At 53.2% G+C, this 22,547-nt stretch overlaps 1 protein-coding gene across 1 annotated transcript in view; it reads left to right on the forward strand.

The window, feature by feature from the left end:
* LOC119114571 (uncharacterized) overlaps positions 1–17,170 on the forward strand; it is a 46,686-nt gene extending 29,516 nt beyond the window's left edge. The window contains exons 10-13 of the mRNA XM_037238663.1: positions 15,886–16,158; positions 16,284–16,479; positions 16,747–16,980; positions 17,105–17,170. Coding sequence (XP_037094558.1) covers positions 15,886–16,158; positions 16,284–16,479; positions 16,747–16,980; positions 17,105–17,170 — 769 coding nt within the window. The remainder of the gene's footprint in view (positions 1–15,885; positions 16,159–16,283; positions 16,480–16,746; positions 16,981–17,104) is intronic.
* The last annotated feature ends 5,377 nt before the right edge of the window (positions 17,171–22,547 follow it).

The following is a 22,547-nucleotide window of genomic DNA, read 5'->3' on the forward strand; positions in this document are numbered from 1 at the left end:
GACTTGCACACATTTGATTTTTACCTGTTTTGCTTTTTGCCTTTTTTGAGTTTTTGGCTGCTTGACTCCTTGTATTTGACCTTTATCCTTTGGAATTTTTGCCAATTGTTTTTTTGTCCTTTTGACTTCTTGTCTGTTTGCTTTGTTGGCATTTGACTTTGATCCTGTTTGACTTTTTGCTATTTGATTTGGTGTCCTTTGATTTTTTGTTTTCGACTTTTTGTCCCGTAACCAGCCGTAACGCCCCGGAGACCTGGCGCTTGCACTACGTGACGGCCCTGGGAGCGGAACACACAAATGCTGCCTCGTGGCGAGCTCAGCTCTAGAGGAGCAGACCCCGCGGTGGCCGGTATGGGCCGGGATAAGGTCACACCTACGAGGGGGTGGGGACGCGGAGGGGACAGGGCGAGCACACCGCAGGCGAGGGCACAGCCTGGTTCATTAAGGCTGCAGTTCACCGGCCGTTCAACACCGGCCCGTCTTTGGTCAGGCTTAGACTACTGATCGAGGTCACATATCAGCTGCCTTGACTGGGCTCGGGTGGGCACACACGGCTGGGCCTCTGAAACACGCCGAGAGCTAAACAATAACAAGCGACCTCCTAGGGTGTCCAGGCTACGTGAAACGTCGCCAGTTCGAATGTTCCTTGTCTAATCGCCTTCGTCACGTCCTCCACCGGTGAGCTCATCGTGGACACCATCTGTTGAACAAGACCGGCACTCGTGCAGGCCCAGGATCCTCAGCCTGGGCCCGTGTAGCGGTCCAATGTGGCGTCCGTTACACTCGACAGGACAGGTTCAGCCCACACAACTGCCTGAGCCGGGACAGCTTCAGCCCACACAGCTGCCTAAGTCGGGACAGCTTCAGCCCACACAGCTGCCTGAGCCGGGACAGCTTCAGCCCACACAGCTGCCTAGTTGGGACAGCTTCAGCCCACACAGCTGCCTGAGCCGGGACAGCTTCAGCCCACACAGCTGCCTGAGTCGGGACAGCTTCAGCCACACAGCTGCCTAAGTCGGGACAGCTTCAGCCCACACAGCTGCCTGAGTCGGGACAGCTTCAGCCCACACAGCTGCCTGAGTCGGGACAGCTTCAGCCCACAGCTGCCTAAGCCGGGACAGCTTCAGCCCACACAGCTGCCTGAGTCGGGACAGCTTTAGCCCACACAGCTGCCTAAGCGGGACAGCTTCAGCCCACACAGCTGCCTGAGTCGGGACAGCTTCAGCCCACACAGCTGCCTAAGCCGGGACAGCTTCAGCCACACAGCTGCCTAAGCCGGGACAGCTTCAGCCGACACAGCTGCCTAAGCCGGGACAGCTTCAGCCCACACTGCCTGCCGGGACAGCTTCAGCCCACACAGCTGCCTGAGCCGGGACAGCTTCAGCCCACACAGCTGCCTGAGCCGGGACAGCTTCAGCCCACACAGCTGCCTAGCCGGGACAGCTTCAGCCCACACAGCTGCCTGAGTCGGGACAGCTTCAGCTCACACAGCTGCCTAAGCGGGACAGCTTCAGCCCACACAGCTGCCTGAGTCGGGACAGCTTCAGCTCACACAGCTGCCTAAGCCGGGACAGCTTCAGCCCACACAGCTGCCTAAGCCGGGACAGCTTCAGCCCACACAGCTGCCTGAGCCGGGACAGCTTTAGCCCACACAGCTGCCTAAGCCGGGACAGCTTCAGCCCACACAGCTGCCTGAGCCGGGACAGCTTTAGCCCACACAGCTGCCTAAGCCGGGACAGCCTCAGCCCACACAGCTGCCTGAGCCGGGACAGCTTCAGCCCACACAGCTGCCTAAGCCGGGACAGCTTCAGCCCCACAGCTGCCTAAGTCGGGACAGCTTCAGCCCACACAGCTGCCTGAGTCGGGACAGCTTCAGCTCACACAGCTGCCTAAGTCGGGACAGCTTCAGCCCACACAGCTGCCTGAGTCGGGACAGCTTCAGCTCACACACAGCTGCCTAAGCCGGGACAGCTTCAGCCCACACAGCTGCCTAAGCCGGGACAGCTTCAGCCCACACAGCTGCCTAAGCCGGGACAGCTTTAGCCCACACAGCTGCCTAAGCCGGGACAGCTTCAGCCCACACAGCTGCCTGAGCCGGGACAGCTTTAGCCCACACAGCTGCCTAAGCCGGGACAGCCTCAGCCCACACAGCTGCCTGAGCCGGGACAGCTTCAGCCCACACAGCTGCCTGAGCCGGGACAGCTTCAGCCCACACTGCCTAAGTCGGGACAGCTTCAGCCCACACAGCTGCCTGAGCCGGGACAGCTTCAGCCCACACAGCTGCCTAAGCCGGGACAGCTTCAGCCCACACAGCTGCCTAAGCCGGGACAGCTTCAGCCCACACAGCTGCCTGAGCCGGGACAGCTTCAGCCCACACAGCTGCCTGAGCCGGGACAGCTTCAGCCCACACAGCTGCCTGAGCCGGGACAGCTTCAGCCCACACAGCTGCCTGAGCCGGGACAGCTTCAGCCCACACTGCCTGAGCCGGGACAGCTTCAGCCACACAGCTGCCTAAGTCGGGACAGCTTCAGCCCACACAGCTGCCTGAGTCGGGACAGCTTAGCCCACACAGCTGCCTAAGCCGGGACAGCTTCAGCCCACACAGCTGCCTGAGCCGGGACAGCTTAGCCCACACAGCTGCCTAAGCCGGGACAGCTTCAGCCCACACAGCTGCCTGAGCCGGGACAGCTTTAGCCCACACAGCTGCCTAAGCCGGGACAGCTCAGCCCACACAGCTGCCTGAGCCGGGACAGCTTCAGCCCACACAGCTGCCTAAGCCGGGACAGCTTCAGCCCACACAGCTGCCTAAGCCGGGACAGCTCAGCCCACACAGCTGCTGAGCCGGGACAGCTTCAGCCCACACAGCTGCCTAAGCCGGGACAGCTTCAGCCCACACAGCTGCTAAGTCGGGACAGCTTCAGCCCACACAGCTGCCTGACGGGACAGCTTCAGCTCACACAGCTGCCTAAGTCGGGACAGCTTCAGCCCCACAGCTGCCTGAGTCGGGACAGCTTCAGCTCACCACAGCTGCCTAAGCCGGGACAGCTTCAGCCCACCAGCTGCCTAAGCCGGGACAGCTTCAGCCACACAGCTGCCTAAGCGGGACAGCTTCAGCCCACACAGCTGCCTAAGCCGGGACAGCTTCAGCCCACACAGCTGCCTAGCCGGGACAGCTTCAGCCCACACAGCTGCCTGAGCCGGGACAAGCTTCAGCCCACACAGCTGCCTGAGCCGGGACAGCTTCAGCCCACACAGCTGCTGAGCCGGGACAGCTTCCAGCCCACACAGCTGCTGAGCCGGACAGCGTTCAGCCCACACAGCTGCCTTAAGCCGGGACCGCTTCAGCCCACCACAGCTGCCTGAGTCGGGACAGACAGCTCAGGCTGACAACTGTCACTCGTTACACCCTGAAACATGCAAGAAGCCGGACCGGGTCCAGCGCATCAGCACTGTCACGTGATCGTCAGATGACGTCCGACCATTAACAGCCAGCTGAACCGCTGGTGCTGTAAACGACACTGCCTGTCGCAGCTGCATGACGGAGCCACGGTATGCGGGGTCGAGAGCGCGTCCCATTGATATGGAACACTGACTTTACTCTGTCAATTCAACTGCACTATCACTGTGTTGCATTGCATTGCATTACACATATGACATTGCGGAGCGATCTGGACGAGGTGGAACGTAAAGCCCGCCATCTCAACACATCACGGGTACGCGTCGCAGCTTCGCAATGTGCTCTCGCTTGGCAGCATGGCACTGTTGACACATTCATCCTGCTGGCTTAGGGAAGTGTGACGGTTGTCTACAAAATAGAGGCTGTTAAGATTTGCCCATGATCACCCGGCATTACCTACGTTCGGTATCACTGTGAGCATTGAGCCACCTTCTCCGTGTTCCCACACCACTGCTGTGTAGCATGTTGGCAAAATAGACGATTTGTTTAATAAATGTCGGACATTGCAAGCATAACGTGTGTGATATTCGACAGATGTTGAAAGTCTGAGACCTCAGCTGGCATCAGCCTGATCCAGCAATGTCAGCCTCCGGGTGCATGATTGCACGCGCAGTGGTTATCATCATTTTCAAGTCCTGAGTCCGACCCACGCTTACAAACGAACCTGAGCTGTAAAATCTCGGCCGTGCTTATCGTGGATCCCCATGTACTGCGATCAGTTACGATATACGAACCACATTATTAACAGAATATACCGTTTCAGGTGCATGATCCTAGTGAAGATTTAAACTGCGTGATGTGGAATACGCTCACTGATTATGTTGAGTGTGTGCGGGCCTGCCAGCAAGACGGGCAGCTGCTCTGGTGTGCGTTAGTGACTCTGCGGGAGCAATGCACGTCCAGGTACCGGAGGGGAGGGCAGCCGGCGGCAGGCAGAGCTCCAACGCCGGCTCGCGGTAGACCCTTCAGGCAGCGTGACGGTCTCCAGCCTGGGACGCCGGGTGCACAGTCTCTCCAGAGATTGTGGGCCCGCACCGAAGTGGAACAAGTTCACTTCCACCAGGCGTCCCAGAAGCCGGGCTGGAACGACACACGAGTTTCAGTTTCAGACGGCGCTGCATCCCGCAGCCCTCGCCCTCGCTCCCAGACTCCGTCCGATAACACCACGGCCAAGGCATGCGCTATTGAACGATAACGCTTTAGCGTTATCTGCTGTGTTCACACTGCCAAAACACACAAGGCACTCACAGGCGACGCTAACGGACAACGGCGGTGGCGGTGGCCAGCTATGTTGGGTGCTAAGCCGTCGCAGAGACGGCATGCGGCGAAGTAATTTCTCTAGGCGCTCATCGTTGACGTCAAACATGTCGGCCCAGGTAAGCTGCATGTGGTGGCGGCGCCCCAGGCTGTCGTCCACTGCCTGGCGCCAGCGACGCGACACTGCCGGCACCGACAGAGCACACTGTACAGCGGACCGCAGCGGCGCAGACGACGTTCACGTGCGACAAAAACAACTTTTCCATCAATCAGCACACTCAACCAGCGACAACGTTTGTCGCGTAAGCGTGACAGTGAGTTGAAAACACGATCACTGTCATTTCCCTGCGAGAGTAGGAGATCTTACGCTGGCGGCGGCTGGCGGCCAGGTCGCTGGCAGCTGGTTTTGTCATTCCTGCTCGTAGGACCAACTCAAAGGTTCCACATAAACAGTCCTATAGACAAATAACGTACCAACAACAACACCAATACCAATAAAAATTAACAATAGCAATAACAAATCCAAGAACTGGGAAACTTTAAATCTGGACAAGGGACGTAATTTTCTCCAAAATACAGCCCAGCCGCCCCATCAGTCAGTGATCCAGCCCGCAAAGCCCGCTGTGCTACAATGCTGACCGCCAGTAACCCGCAAGTGCTGCATTAATATAACATGCGTTTGATCATTTCACCTCACTGTTAGAACCTCGCATTTAAGAGCGCATGAAATGGCACGTCAGTGTCATCTAATGTATAAGATTGCTTTGCTAACAGCGCTGATGCTGCTCAGAGAGCAGCAATCAGAGTATCTGCACAATGAAATTTATAAGGCACTGAAGAGATCCCACACATAATTAGATCTCAGATAGTTCAGTGGTTGATAATGTGTTTGGTACAGCGTTTGCTTCCCTTTTAGCACTGGATCTTGCAGGACACTTGCCTCATCTAATCTCGACTAGCGAGCAAAAATCTCAATCTCGCAGTTAGCGATTTCATCACAGGCTTTGACACTCAGACACAAGAACTGAACATCGTGTACCCAGTTGGAAGTTCTCAGCTAAGGGCATTCAAACAAACTGCATACAGAGACCAAGGTTGACCACTTGTTAACTCAACTATTTAATTAATTCGTTATCAGCTGGCCTGGATGACCTGCGTGGTCAGCTCACACGTGTCGTCGGCAAGAGCCACCCGATGCGTCTTCTGGGGGGGGGGGGGGAGGGGGCGTAAGTCTGCGCGTGTTGATGACAAGCAAACCCGCTGTCCAGCGGTGCCCTGTGTCCAGCCCAGTGTCCAGCGGTGCCCGGTCTCCAACCCAGTGTCCGGCGGTGCCCGGTGTCCAACCCGACGCCCAGCGGCATCCAGTGTCCAACCCGATGTCCAGCGGTACCTCGACATTCTGAATGATCTGCTCTGAATCAGCTGGTCACGACAACTCCCACAGTCCAGAGAACTCGACCTCATCGCCTCTGGACCATTGGATCACAGGTCACCCCGATCCCTGCGGGTCGGCTGGTGTCGTCGCGTGTGACGTCAGTGACACGCGACGTCGTCATCGCTCAAGTAACGGGTGCCCGCGTTCGGCGCGCATCTCGCTAGACCATCGTACGATCAACGAAGCATCGGAACAAACACCACGTTTGTCTCGACCTACTGATAGTTGTCCGATCTTCTGTCTATGACGAGCTCCAGCCTGCCGAGAAGTGTAACGCCTGGCTGTCTGTGTGGAACGGCCTGATCGACCAGCGCCCAGAAATCAGCAGAAATAAAGGTACCATTCGCTCGGATTAAGGTACGAAATCCACCGTGTCCCTGGACAAGCCAAGATGAAGACCTTAGACAGCTGATAAATGATAGAAAGTACGCCCGAGCCGAGGAGGACTCAAACCTTTGCAGAGCCACCTGGCAGGTATACTGTGGGCTTCGAAACACTGTCAACAGCCGCCTGGTCACCTCCAAGCCTTTTTACCCAACCACACTGTCATGAACTCGAAGAACACTCACTGGAAAACATACGTAAGAAAATTACATCGGCCAAAAGGCTGGGTCCCGAAGCGATTGCCACCAGTCCCACCGATTCCGCGTGGGCGGATCACCTGAGCTAGCACTTCGCGTCTGTAGGACCTAGCACAGCGGATGCGTTGAGTGCAGCCGCCAGTGAAGGGAAATCGTGCCGTCCCATCCCCCACGCGCGTTTGTGGGTTCTTTCCGCGTAAAATGCTCTCAGGAACCAAAAAATTAGACACAATAAATTCACAGGGTGTGCTGACCTGTACGTGAACTCACCCAGGTCAAACTTTCATGCTCATGCCATTTTTCTATTATATATATATATATATATATATATATATATATATATATATATAATGTTTATATCATGCTATATTTATTCCATGTTATAAGGTCAGAAACCTTGTTTGACCTTTTGAAGGTGATGGGGACGAAAATGATAACCCCGGACAGTATGGTCTTAAAACCATAATGTTGACCTGAGTCATTTTAAGTCAGTGTCCTACTGTGGCCTTTAAGAAGCCCATGGAAGGTGTATAATGTGGTTCCTGTTAACGTAAATTCGAAATAAGAATCAGAAACTATCCCATACAGCGAGCTCTTGAGTAAAAAACGGGTTGTTTTTTACCTTAATCTGACCTTCATACCTGACCCTAGGTCAATTATATTTGTTTGTTCATTTGTTATGTTGCATAAGAAAGTATGTCAGAGATGTACGGCTCCATCTAGCACTCCGTTGTTGGATCAGATTGAAGGATTCCATAGAAATTGCATTCGCCAAAACCATGGCCTGAATTTGACCTGCCAAAGGTCAGGGGCCTTACCAGGTACGTCCAAATTTTAAATGCCACACAATCTGCTATTTAATTGTCTACAGCTATGCAAAACTTGGCATGGCTATGCCACGTCTTTCGGACACCATCCTGGAAAAACCTTCAGGGGATTAATTTGACCCTAATAGAGCGCGTATTAACAGCTAGTAATGCCCAGAAATGCGCCGTCTGCGTAAAAAGCAGCTACCAAGGCGCCCTTGCTCAAAACCGTCGATCAGAACGACCCAAATAACTTCCGACCTATTTCGATCCTATCAATTAAGGAAGAGTTTATGAACGAATAGTCGGCAACCAGCTTGTATCATACCTGCCAAAACATCACGTTGCATGTCCCGAGCAACATGATTTTCGCCCAGGTCGCTCCACAAAGTCGGCGACGCTCAGTACTGTTACCTTGCCAGACCAGTAACATGGCTCATGGCTAAAGACAATGCTGACGACGCTGGGCGCGTCGAAGACTTTTGACAACGTTCAGCATTCCCGGCCCCTGAAGAAGCTCGGGTGGTACGGGGTTGGTGACCCTTGGTTCCGTGGCTGGCTTGAGGGCCATTCGCGGCGTGTTTAGGCGGTAAGACTTCCCTTCCGGTCAGGTACGGCGTCGTTCAGGGACGCATTTTAGGACCGAGTTTTGTTTCTACTGTCTACTGATGACCTGCCCTTTTTCAGTTACTGTGGACAATTCATCATATATGCTGACGACGTCAAGGTTATCGATGCAGATGCTCCTGTTAGCATTAACGACCCTCGTGTTGTGGTAGAAATAGCCCTTAATATCGCACTAAATTGGTTGGCCAAAATCGTCTGAACATTATTCCCCGTATAACTGATCTGTTCACAATGTCTCCTCAACATGGGTTAGACGCCAGGGCTGGAGCAGGAAACAGTATTCATTCGTAATAAAATCCGATTTAGCGCGGGACCCCAAACCCAGCCAAGTCTCTACCCACGCTACTTGCAGGCAATCGCGTGCAGGGTTTGTGTACAGAAGATAGAGTGGATCGTGTTATCGGGTCTGATTTCACCTGCACACACAGACAGCCTGCGGGCAGCATCAGCTTGCAAACAGCGATGACTTCACTCGAACATTGGGCTGCTGAATGCACGGCCGCACTGCGCCTCAAAACAGGTCGTCTCAAAGCCCCCACTACATACTCGGACACCCATTGCTGGAGCACTCGGGCGGCTCAAGGTGTACCTGGAAGGTTATTGACCCGCAGTCTCACGCGGGCTGCTAGTACACAGAGTATGACGTCAGAGATGTGGTGTTATCCAAGTCACCCGATAGCTAGTTCCGCGCCGTTTCATCGGTCCAAATAAAGCCGTGGAAAAAACCGCACATGCTTACAGTGTGCAATCTCACGAAGCAATTGGCGCAGGCGGCTGACTGGTGAAGGAAGGGTGACGACGATAGGATAATGAATCAAAATAAGGCTACCTTTGCGAAATTACTGTTTTCGTAATAGGTCATTTAACTTCATCATGAATCAGGACGGACCGCACTGAGCACTGCGGCACGTTAAACGTTTCCCACCGAATTCTGCCGTTGACCTGGAATTGGCCTCTGACATGATACATATTACGTTATGAAAGGTGCCCATCCAGGCCATTTTGCACATGCTGATTCTGAAATATTCAAGTGTCTTTCCCAGGCTTTATGCGTCTATTGGACAAAAAAGTCCGCAAAGCTTTTTTGACGGACGTCTGCTAAAAGCGTTAAGTCATTGGCTGAACGGACCGTGATGTCACATTTAGGCTTAGTTGGCATGACACACATGTGACATAAGCGTTGGCAATCGTTTTGCGGTGGCTGCTAGGAAATGCTTATCTTTTGTTAGACACGGGCAGGTACCTGCTGCGTTTTCGGACGGCCTGTTCTGTAACTTAAAGGAAAGTTCCACATTTGAAGATATTAAACCAAGCGTCAAATATGATGACACAAGCCCCCTTAAAACCATTGCTACACTTTTAAGAAGAAAGCATTGCTCAAGGCGGCACAATTTCATTCTTTTATAGGTATGCTCGTAAGTATCTTACTGTTTGATTGCGTCCCCATGCCTCGTAGGACATTGATTGAGAGCCAATTGGCTGCCGTTGTACATGGAAATCGTACACACAACACCAGATATAAGCGACTCGACCACTCTATTTCCTTGGCCCTGACCACCGCATGGAATGACCAGATTTCAGTGACGTCATTATGGCGTCATAGATACCTGGGTGACTTTGAAATGGTCTCCGCAAAATGGGGTGCACATTTTCGCGGGCGTGTAACTAAGAAACTAGAGGGATTCGCATCCTAAGAAGGACAGGGCTGTGAGCTACACCGAAAGATCTCCAGGATGGCCATTACATTTAAAAACCCCGTACAAAATTTGCAGCACTTCCTTTAAGTATTAATCCATTTCATCACAGTTTTACAGCTGAAGGTGATTGATTGTCGTGGGTGCTTCGTCTCGTCAAGCACGAACGCCGATGTCTCAATGCCTCGCAAGGTTCTTCTATCAGGATCTGGCAGTGAGAAAGAGCAAAAGCTACAGGTATAAGTGTGCTTATCGAAGGGTTCGATCGCTATTGAGGGCCTGTGAGGCCGTGGAGATCATTTTGATCTAACAGCAGACCTGAAACACGACGTAGGCATCTCGATGATGAACTGCATCTCAAAACGGAAGCATGGTCTGAAGCCCCTCAAGCTCGATTGCAAAAATCGAAAACGTGGTTTCAGATGTCGTGGCACACAATCTCACAAAAGTCCAGAAAATTTGGTGATAATCGGGTTATTCGGACTGCCTATTCGGATTTTTCTTGGAATTTGCACTAAATGGCCAATAAGATGGCAGCATTCGCGTAGCGTATACCGTCGTCAAAATTAGTTGTGAAGTGCATTTGCGGGGAACATTATGCGTTTAGGTAAGACTGTAGTAATAGCCTTATTCCTCGTAGAAAAATAAGGAGAATATAGAAATAGACGCATTGACATTTCGACAACATGCCTTTATCAGAACGAATATCGGAACTAATAATCATTTTGATAAAGGCATTTTGCCGAAATATCAACGCATCTATCACTCCACACTCCTGGTGTTCCTACGAAAAACAAGGCCATTACTACCGTCTTAAATGTGCTTTCACTGTTTGTTTAGGAATGGTTCCACCCGATTGGCCAGCTAGAAAAACGGACGGGTGTGTACATCACACGCAACGGCACTCTTCACAGCAAGCGGCCATTCTGGTATGTGTGTTCTTGCTCGAGCACGGGACACATATGACAGTGTTCTCCGAATTATGGCTCGGACCTAGTGACCATTTGCGGCTTTCTGAATACTACAGGCGCTCAGTGTTTAACTAGCTTAATCAACATTTGTATTTCAAATTGAATGCATCGCGCTGGTGAATTCTCAATGGCGGATGATTAGCATGGGTAGTTGCATCGCCTTAGACCGAAAGAGTGCCTGAACGGGTTCCGATACCAGGACGACTGGTGTCTGTGTTGACAGTGCCAACAAAGGTCAGACAAAGGGGCACTGTTGTCAGGGATGATTGCATGGCAACAACGCTACGGTCGGCCGGCAGCAGCAAGGCCGTCTACATAATTCAGCCACACAGGTGGCGACCCGGGACCGGACACTGCGCCCTGGAGAGTCTGGACTGTCCGCCTGAAGGTACGCCAGTCGAGACCCCGCCAGGTAGACGCTTTTGGGCCGCGACTTTGTGTGATCTCTGTTGTTCAAGGCGGTGTCCCCAGTTATTTGGGCGTGTTGAGATAAACGTTAATTCTGATCATTTTGTTATAGGTGGTGTCCATATGGGTTTATCCCGACTGTAGGCTTAGTTTTTGGAAGTGCATCAAGATTTCAGCGCGGCGTTTTAATCAGATCGATGTGCCAGTTTTTAATATTGCAATGGCACTGCTGCAGTCGTTGCCATTTACCTGCACTTGTGTTCACACTGAAGATCTTACCGCACGTTCACACTGAAGATTTTACCGCACGCAACGCAAGTCAACTTATATTACACTTTGCTCTTGGTACAAGGCGTCCAAACACGTCATGGTACAGTCTTGATACTTCAACCTGACACACAAACCACTAACCTATCCGACTCTCAACCTTTCGCCCTTTCTTTCATCAAAACGCTCACGTCAGCCTTGACGTATTCTTGTCATAATCTTCGGCATAACGTCCATTTCAAACGCCCAAAGAAACCGTCCAAAGGATTTTTGCTTTCCCCGAGTAATCCTTGCTTTTCTGTTTTGCCCGCTTTGATCACTTTTCGCCTTGAACTGAAACCCAATTTTTTGCCGTCCTCGTGCGTAACAAGATGACGTGCGTCAAACCTAAAAGACGCTGACAGCCCGAAAAGCGCACCTTTACCCCGCTTCGTCGATGTACGCGAGAACCAAGGGTTGCTGCGTGCGGCCGGCTGAGTCGCTAATCCTCTCATTATGCCAGAAAAACCAGCTTGGTAACTGGGCGATACACCATGGAAGCCGTCCCCTGGACGTCCACTTTTCTGACGATTCCTCCTTGGTCCGGCAGGACGTGTTTCACGCGGCCAAGGCGCCACGTACTTCGTGGCGTGCTGTTGTCAGCAATGATGACCACGTCACCAGTCGCGGGGTTACTCTCCCGTCCACTCCATGTTTGTCTAGGCTACAGGGTCTGCAGGTGCTCTCGCCTCCACCTGCTCCAGAATTCCGAGGCCACATGCTGAACTTGGCGCCATCGCTTTCTGGAGCAGTTGTCCGTGTTGCCGAATTAATCACGTGGGAACTATCCAAGGGAGCGGAGGAGGAGAAGATGACCTGGCAAGAGTGGATCCAGATCCTCGGGGTCGTCACATGGTGGCGTCAGCGAGCGGCTGTTGAGTGTTGACGCGACCTTGCACAACAGCGTCGGCGGGTCTTCCTCGTCGACGGTTTGATTTAACAGCAGCGAGCTCGGCACCGTTTTGACTGAGCGGATCTCTTGCTGCCACGCACCGCCATGATGGGGCACCAGGCGAGCTGAACTTCCATTTGACGCGGCGCTGCAGCATAGCCTCGTGTGTTTGGTTTTGATGCCATTTGCTTGCCTCGAAACGTGGCTCTCGTTCAGCACCAACAAAGTTAGTCCCGTGATCTGCTCCAATATCCTGTACCGTGCCTTTTGCGGAGACGAATCGACGAGGCGCGTTGGTGAACGAGTCCGTTGAAAGTGAATGCGACAGCTCCACGTGGACCGCTCTTATCGTTACACAGGGAAACAACGCACCGTACTGCTTTTTAAGCCTCTTTTTCTCTTCACGTAGAGCAGGCCACAGCAATCGACTCTCACAGACGAGAACGGTGGGTGATCTGGCGTCACGTGGTCCACTGGGACCGGGTGACGCCAGGGTTAAGCTCTACTTACTAGCCCAGCGTTAAGTTAGGCCATTTTCTGGGTTAAGGGCCGTCCTTGCAGCCTTCAGCAGACAGCAAGATAACACACGGCGGACGGAAACATTGACACGCACCGCGCAGCACTTCCTCGGAGTAAGGCCAAGACATGCTAGCGGCCCTGGTGACCCGCGGCCTGATGGACGTGTTGAATGACTAGCGCGGTAATGTGCGACTTCGCCGGCAGAAAGGTCGGGTGCTTAAATCCGTAACACTGCGGATCTCGGTCGAGTTGCCCACACACTTTCAGAGCGTCATATTATGAATTGGGTTCAGTCGGTGTGCGTGACTTGAACGCCTGGTCTCAGCTTTCTCGCTCCCTTGATTCTTTTTTCAGCTAGCTCATCGCGTTTTGATAATTATGTGCGTGGTTATACTTGATGACGGTTTTCCCTGCATCCGCGATTACCTCTGGTGGCAGGAAGCCTGATATTCCCTGCCGCCATCTGTGGCCTTCTCGGCTTGTTGAGTTCGACTTACGACGATTCTTATTCCCTGCGAGCGGTAGCTGCCACAAAGCGCCTTGGTCTGCTCTGGGTTTCAAACGTCATGTGTCGTATAAACCACAGCATGAAGGCCACTGCACGGTTTCAGCTGATAACAACGGGAGATTTTTAGCAGGAACCGTTGCGAAGAGCTCCTTTCTGAGGCATTGGTGGCCAAAATAATGGAGGATCTTTTAACTTCGGGGTCATTCATGTACAGTTGTATAGCCGCGTCCATCTTCATTGGGCACGTCCATAATCATCGGCCAGGGATCTCCTATCGTTAGGCGGTTAACGTCATCAGATTCCTTATCGTTATCGTTCGTTTTTGCAGATAAACTTAAGCTCTGTCGTCCATCGCGAAAAATTGGGAAACTTACCTATATTAACTCCACGGGACCCTTCGTCTGCTGGGTTGAGCGTGCTGTCAACATATCACAACCGCTTTGGATCAGAGCTTTCGTGGATAGTGTGAACTCTGTTGTCCGCGTAGGCTTGAAACCGGCTTCTTATCCTGTTGATGTAGCGAAGCACCGTCGTACTACCAGCTCTGAACGTCGAGCCCTCCACAGACGCGCAGGCTTGAAACCGGCTTCTTATCCTGTGGATGTAGCGAAGCACCGTCGTACTACCAGCTCTGAACGTCGAGCCCTCCACAGACGCGTAGGCTTGAAACCGTCTTCTTATCCTGTGGATGTAGCGAAGCACCGTCGTACTACCAGCTCTGAACGTCGAGCCCTCCACAGACATGTCCAGCCCTCTTCCCGGCTGGGCGGCTAGACGAACAGCAGGAGTGGCCACTATTAGCTCCAAATGGGAAGCCGCGACGGTTTTTTTAGGGGGGGGGGATTGCACCTTTCCAGCCGGGAATGAACGGTGCACCCTTCTCTTCCTACGTCGTCGGTCATTTACAAGTGCTCCACTGCGCCATACTCACACTGAGATGTATCGGCGAAATAACGAGCCTGAGGGGAGACTACCGGCCTGAAATCTCGCGGCTTGTAGCTCCGACTAATCTTAAAGGCGGTGTTCCACTTTAATACGAGATTTTGAACTGAAATGGCCATCTTGAAGACTTTTCGGTGCTGTTCATAATCCTGCCCTTCTTAAGACGTAAGCTCCCCTAGTTTCTGAGCAACACGCCAGCGAAAATGACCATAGGTATATCGGAGAGAGTATTTCAAATTCACGTTGGCATTCGTGATATCACAATAACGTCATTAAAATCCTGCCATTCCATGAGCAATGCGGCGATTAAGACCAATAAATAAATAGTAGTCGAGGCGTTCATACCAAGTATTCGTGAGCGCGACTTTCAGATGTGAAGGCCGTCAATTGCCACCAATCAATGTCGTGCAAGCTACCATGACGTAACCAAACCACGACGCAGTGAGGAGCATATTTACTAAAAAGAGAATTGTGCTGTCTAGAGCAGTCTTCAAATAATTATAAGTGACCAAGATCATTAGCCTTTCGGTGCTGTGAGCAGCACCGGAAGGTCTTCAAGATGGTTGTTTCACTTCAAAACCCGATATAAATGTGGCAAACTCGCTTTAAGCTACTCCAAATTCGCAGTAAGATAGCCTACATCTCTCTTCTTAAAAATCCCCAAAAGATATCTCATTCTGCTTTATGTTTGTCCATGGCAAACGAACACCGTCCAACTATCTACACTTTGCAGAGAGCGATCACGTCGACAACGACCACAGCCCCGCCGAGACCAACGGCACGCTCAGAGCAGCAGCCGCCATCCAGCGGCATCAGCCATCCCAATCCCAGAACATGCCAGCCGGCTGGTGCCAAAGGCTGAGCACATCAGTGCCGTGTTCTGAATGGAACAAAGACCGGAAGCGGGCGTCGCTTTGTTACAGATGTCGCGCCAGGAGAGGGCGGCACGGTGCGCGGCGGACGTGGCGGCCGCGCGCGGCTGGGGCGCCGCCACCCTTCTCCGGGAGCCGCCAGCGCCGTCCTCCCTCCTCTGGGAGCCGCCAGCGCCGCCACCCTCCTCTGGGAGCCGCCAGCGCCGTCCTCCATCATGCTGGCCGCCCTCCTGATGCAGCTGTCGCGGCGTGCCATATTCTGCCGCGCCGGCGGCGGCCAGCGCGGCGCGGACCGCGGCGCCACCGGCACCACCCAGGTGGGGTCCGAGCCGGCGGCGGCGGCGGAGGCGCGCCCGCTGCTGCTGCTGCCGAGCCGCGCCGTCTCGTCCGCCGAGCTGAAGCGGCATGCGCGCCAGCTGAGCGGCGCCGAGCTGCTGGAGCCGGCCAGCGGCCTGCTGCTGCGCGTGGCGCGCTACGCCGACTCGGGCCCGCTGGACACGGCCGTGGGCCAGTGTCGCGGCGGCGTGCTGGAACAACTCCCTGCGGCACGGCCGGCGCCGGCTGGCTGGCGCGACCTCCGCGTCGCCAACCGCACCTACCGAACCGCCAGCTTCGACTGGTACTACCCGTCACTGCCCGACCCCGCCTTCTCGCTGTCGGTCATGGCGCGAACTGTCGCCCACAGCCTGCAGGGCGCCATGGGGTTCCACCGCAACGAAACTGTGTACAAAACGTTGGTACGCATGGATAATGTATTCGACCTCTTCACGTCCAACTCGGTGGACTTCTTCACCGACTTCTTCCATCGCACGAGCAAAAGGGAGCAGCTTATGAGCTTCTCGATGGGCATTGTCGAAGCACAGACCGGCCTGCACATGAAAAGGCCCGAGCCGACATCCAGCCCGTCTTACGTTGGTGGCCTGGAGGGCGGGCGGGTGGTAATGGTCGCCGTTTATGTCATCCTGCTGGCCAGCTTGGGCGGCTATTGACGTTCCGCCTGACCGACAGCCGGGAGGCGCGGTTCTCCACCTTCTGGCTGCAGGCGCTGGGCGTGTTCTGCGCGCAGGGCCTGGCCGTGCGGCCCGAGCGAGCCTCGCAGCACATCACGGCCCTGCTCGTCCTGCTCGTCAGCACCCTCGCCTACCAGTTCTACGCCGCCGGCTTCCTGGCTCACATCACGCTGGAGCAGTCGCACCTGCCGCTGGCCGAGCCGGACGACGTGACGCGGCGGCCGGAGTGGAGCTGGGCGTACCCGGAAGACTCCGCGATCGAGTCGGTGCTGCAACATCACCCGCGGCCGGACCCTCAACTTCTCCTCACACTTGAACCAAGCGCGCGGCAGCGGCCACAACCATGGCGGTATCGCCCACTGGCTGCGGAGGCGAACCGCTTGGCGTTCGTCAGCGACGACACGGCACTGGCGACCGCCTGCGACTTCACCTCGTGTCCGAACGTGTGCCCGCACCCGCAGCTGCTGCTTCACAAGACTCTGGCGGTGCCGTTCAGGCGTGGCCTGCGCGAGTGGCGCGCGTTCGACCGCGTGCTGCTGCGGCTGGCCGAGGTGGGCGTGATGTCGCGCCTGCGCCGTCGCTACCTGCCGCCGCGCCTGATGAACGCGCTCCGCTGCGACCTGGAGCCGCGACCGCGCCAGACCGTGTCCACAATCGGGCTCGAGCAGTGCCGGCCCGTGTTCGCGCTCCTGCTGGCCGGCGCGGCGGCGGCGCTGCTGGTGCTGCTGCTGGAGCTGGCGGCAGCGCGGCTCGGCCGCTGGGCCGGTCGGACGGAGCAGCTCTAGCGTCGGCTGTTCCGCCCGCCGGTCGCTCCGGAAGAAGGACCGGAAGAAGAAGTGGGACCGTTGTCGCGACCAGGGCCTCGCCGCCGTCTGTCGGTGCTGAACGGCCGTGTGCTCGCTGTCTGGTCTCCGGTCTGTGGCCTCACAGGCCGTGTACTCGCTGTCTGGTCTCCGATCTGTGGTCTCACAGGCTGTTTACTCGCTGACTGGTCTCCGGTCTGTGGCCTCACAGGCCGTGTACTCGCTGTCTGGTCTCCGGTCTGTGGCCTCACAGGCCGTGTACCCGCTGTCTGGTCCCCGGTCTGTGGCCTCACTGGCCGTGTACTCGCTGTCCAGTCTCCGGTCTGTGGTCTCACAGGCCGCGTACTCGCTGTCTGGTCTCCGGTCTGTGGTCTCACAGGTCATGTACTCGCTGTCCGGTCTCCGGCCTGTGGTCTCACGTCGTCACATACCACCTTTGTGTTGGCAAGTGCCTCCAACATCACATAGGGAGTTGCACCGGTAGGTCGACGGAGGTCAACATTGACCTTAGAGGATAACACATGGGGTAGTCTTGACCGGGCCGTTGGGGACCAGGAGACAAGGAGACCCAATATTATCCGTTCACAAGGCACTGCATGTTGTATAAGGCGATGACAACTTCTGGTAGACAACGATGGCTTCTTGAAAACGATGACGACGACGATGAGAAAAACGATAACAACGTCTGGCGGATATCTGCGAGTACGACCAATGACAGTCTGTGCCGGGCTTGCAACTGCAAACCCAGGTTGAAAAAAGGCGCAGGAGGGCATCTTCAGTGTCCTGCCGGCCGAACTTGACGACAGGCAAGCTGGCGGAGGCCACACATGGTCACTGTCATGGTCCAGCCACGGAGCAGAGGTGCACCCAGCGGGCTAGCAGGTGGTTTCATCACCGCATGCGCCACGGTAATCATCACCAATCAAGATCAACACTAGCTCCTTTTTTTGTCTTACCAGTCATCGTCTTGTATGTTGTTGTTCTGCTTCAGGGGCCCATTTGCCACATCTGTCCAACGGAAGACAACGCCTGACTGGCAGTGGCACCTACTGCAGCTCAGCTGTTTCAGGCGGCCATCGTTGATTGTGTCTATCACAAGTTCTTCACCCCGGCGCCCGGCGTTCTCACAACCGTTGACAACTTCAGTGAAACATTTCCCTGTATGTTATCGTGATTGGGGCTTCACGGCGTGCTGAGCTCTGAGGCCAAGCACTGACGTCGCCCGCCTCTCACCGGCCCCGGTCAGCTGAAGACCCAGCTGACCGGGGTAAGCCGGGCTTTGGCGCGATGCGTCCATAGCACGCGACGTTTGAACTTGTACACGTCATTTCCAGATGCATTTTGCTAGCAACACCTCCATAGCGGCTCGTTCTGTCAGAGATTCCTGCGATCGAAAAAAAAACGCGCCGTCATGGCAGAGATGGCCGTCCGCTTCGCGCGAGCGCTGGATTGTTCAGAGATACCTGCGATCGAAAATGAATGAACGCGCCATCCTGGCAGAGACGGCCGTCCGCTTCGCGCGAGCGCTGGATTGTTCAGAGATACCTGCGATCGAAAATGTATACATGCGCCATCATGGCAGAGATGGTCGTCCATTTCGCGCGAGCGCTGGATGGTTCAGGGCTTGAAAATGCCGTGCCCATGTGTGCTCCAAGATTTCAATCCACGGAAACGATCAGCGTTTGGTCAACAGCAATGCTATTTCCGGCAAGAAGACGGCGTCGGTTTAAGCAGAGTGTTCCACATTAAATGTGGTTTTGAGCTAAAGTGGCCATCTTGAAGATGTTTCGGTGCTGCCCACAATCTTGCCCTTCTCAAGGCCTAAGCTAGACCTGCGTTTCTAAGACCTGAGCTAAACGCCCGAGAAGTTGGAGAAAAGTATATCCGGGAGAGCATTTCAAAGTCAACATGACATTCATGATCTCACGATAACTTCATTAAAACTCTGCCATTCCATAACATATGCGGCGATCAAGGCCAAGAAAAATGGAACTGTCGAGGCGTTCGTATCTGGTGCTTGCGACCGCGATTTCCAAATATGGCGACCGTCAATCGGCTCTCAGTAAATGCTGTGCAAGATGCCATGACGTAATGAAACCAGAGAGCTATGACGCAGACAGACAGAGAGTCGCAGACAGACAGCGAGTTATGACGCAAACAGAGCGTTATGCTGTCTAGAACAGTCTTTTCCACTTAAAAAGTATGCAAAGAGTTACAAGTGAGCTGATTGCATCATATATGACATATGCTTCAATATCTTCAAATGGGAAACACGCCCTTCAAGGCATATCAATATGGTAGCCCTCAGTATGCTAGCGAGGCCTCTCCAAATGCTGCCACACCGCCATATCAAATATGGCAACCTGGCGCAAACTCTCCCCAAACGGCAATAGCCGCTATACTAACGGATATGGTGCAGGTTGTTCGAAATGGCTTTAAAGCGCAGTTAACCATAAAGCATCAGTATATCTTCGGCGCTATAATTGCGCTAAATTAATGATCATGATAGCAACGTTTCGTGATGATTTCATGTGTTTCCGCCTTTTCCATCTAACTTCTTCGGGTGTCTGGCAACAGCTCATCACGCTAAGCAACGGGTTAATGAAGCAGCAAAACTATGGGAGGAGTGCTGAGATAGATTGGCGTGGCATGCTATGACCCAGTAAAAGGGGCAAGTCACTAATGTCCACATCTTCTCCTCTACCTTACTCAAGGAAAAGCAATATACGAAGGGTGTGTGACTGGGTGTGTGCTCGCGCCCGCGTGCGTGCGTGTACATCATGTCTATGCAGATTATCAACTACTTTTTCGGTTGTTTTTTTTTCGTTCCTTTTTTGGACTACGTTACATATTCTGTATTGCAGACCACTGAACTCAGCCACCAGGACTACAACCCACAGATTCAACTTCACAAAAGACGACCTCAGCACTCGACCTCAACTACCTACCTCCAACAAAATGTATTTTTAGGAGGCAAATCTCAAATTCTTCAACATTTATGCCCTACCTGCAATGTCCATTAGTTTCAATGGTGATCAAACACGTATTGAGGACTCAAACTTTTTGGCGACGGCTCCTTGAGTCTCTTTCAGACCATGACGGCGTGCTTACATGGGTTGCGACACGGAGTGGATAGGAGGGCGACAAGTTCACAGATTAGAGCAGCTGAACATGACCTTTGCTCATCCGGAACAGAAACGATCTGAAAGCCTCACTTGTCTCAATCAACTCAATTATGACCCACCGACCTCCGGTAATCAGGCTTGAGCGAATTTATACAGCATCGGTGGTTCAGTGGTAGAATGCTCGCCTGCCACGCGGGCGGCCCGGGTTCGATTCCCGGCCGATGCAGTTTTGATTCGAGATAGGTTTTCACAAATGTGCCGCGCTACGTGCCGTGCACAGTGAAAATGACGCACAGCATGGCACACAGCCACAGTCTGATCAACTCCCACACCGATGAACGTGACAGTAAAATGCATTGGGAGGAAAACTCAGCAACTATGTACCAGACGGATTATCGGTCTAGATTATATGTCCAGCACTGCTATCCTGTCGAGAACATTCTCGCTCATGTAACCGTAGCGAGCTGAGATCAGGACACATGAGGAGACTGCATCACACTTAAGCACTCACAAGAAAATAGCCTCCATGGGGTCACGTGGTTACTTTCTTGGTCGCCGCATGCGAGTGCGGACTGTAAACCGACCGTCCGGAAACCAGCTCTCCATGCACCGCACCGCGGGCCTGCATCCGCAAGCCACCACCCTGGTTACCGTTTGAGGTTCTGAACCGATCGTCCGAAAACCATGCACGGCACCCTGAGTATCCATACTAGAGACGCAACTTTCCAAAAAATATCGGCCCGCAGCCTAGCCCGCCCCGCCTAGCTTGTGATCCAGCCCGCAAACCCGCCTAGCTGGTGATCCAGCCCGCAAAGCCCGCCTAGCTAGTGATCCAGCCCGCCAAAACCCGCCTAGCTAGTGATCCAGCCCGCCAAAGTCCGGTATGTTTTAATGCTGATCCACCATCAGCCCGCAAGTATTAATTTATTGCAAGACGCACTTTGTTATCTCACCTTCAATTTCAGACCTATGCGTTACGTTGTGCATGAAAAATGGTTTGCCATCATCGCCATCAAATACATATCATTGTTTTGCTAACACGAGTGATGCTACTCAGAGAGCAGCAAAGTATCCGCCCACTGAAATATCCCACAGAAAAGCAGATCTTAATCACCGTGATAGCAGTTTCAACTCCGAAAGGAAAGGAAGAGATTGGACACGAAATTCGTCTTTCAGCGAAATGGTCTGAAGATACCACCTTTCTGCGTCATCTTAATAAACCACAGGCCATTTCTTGTAAATTAAAAGCATCAACTGATGTCTTTTCACTGAAAGGGGAAAAATACTGGGTGGACCAAGCTGCACAAAATGCACAGCTCTAAGCAAACATCTCACTAAAACATTTAAGAAAAAATATCCCCAAATTTTCAAAGCTACCGCCTGCTTTCACTGAGCAGCAGTTAGATCCTGAATACAAGTACGGCTATACACTGCACTTGTTGCTATGAGGTGCACTCAACCTTTCTTGCTTTACACATAAACCATACTTCACCGCAATCAATATCAATGATTCATAAAATGTATGGGTAACTGTGGGCCAATTTGCCCAAGCTTTGCACGCTTGCCAATACAGCCAGCAATTACTGGTGTACCAAATGCTCAACAGTTGTCGAAAATGAAAAAGTGGTGGCATAGAGCTTGTTCATCTATGCCTGCAGAAGATGCGAGTTGCGACTTCGACTACGAAACGCTTGCGCAATGCTGTTTCTCCAACTGCGATTGCTAGCATTTTTGGCCTCTTTTTTGCACAAAGGATTTTTTTCTGTCTGATTTGTTAATACTTTCACAATATTCATCTGCATGCATGTTCTGCGTGAAAAAATCATCCCCATATATGACGTCACAACATTTTTTCCTTTAACTGAAAAGCCATCAGTTGATGCCTTTAATTTTACAAGAAATGGCCTGTGGTTTATTAAGATGACGCAGAAAGGTGAAATCTTCAGAGAACTTTGGTGAAAGACGAGTTTCGTTTCCACTCACTTCCTTCTCATTTGGAGTTGAAACTGCTGTTGCAGTGATTAAGATCTACTTTGCTGCAGGATATATTTCAGTGGACAGATACTTTGCTGGTGTCCGCGATCAGCATCACTGGTGTTAGCAAAACAATGTTATGCATTAGATGGCAATGCGTACCATTTTGTGCACAACGTAACGCATAGGTCTGAAATGAAGGTGAGATGATAAAGTGCATCTTGCAACAAATAAATACTTGCGGGCTGATGGTGGATCAGCATTAAAACACATCGGACTTTGGCGGGCTGGATCACTAGCTAAGCTGGCTTTGCGGGCTGGATCACTAGCTAGGCGGGCTTTGCGGGCTGGACCACTAGC

The sequence above is a fragment of the Pollicipes pollicipes genome, unplaced genomic scaffold (genome assembly GCF_011947565.3).
Source record: "Pollicipes pollicipes isolate AB1234 unplaced genomic scaffold, Ppol_2.1 Scaffold_1600;HRSCAF=1878_pilon_pilon_pilon, whole genome shotgun sequence".
Lineage (NCBI taxonomy): Eukaryota > Metazoa > Arthropoda > Thecostraca > Pollicipedomorpha > Pollicipedidae > Pollicipes > Pollicipes pollicipes.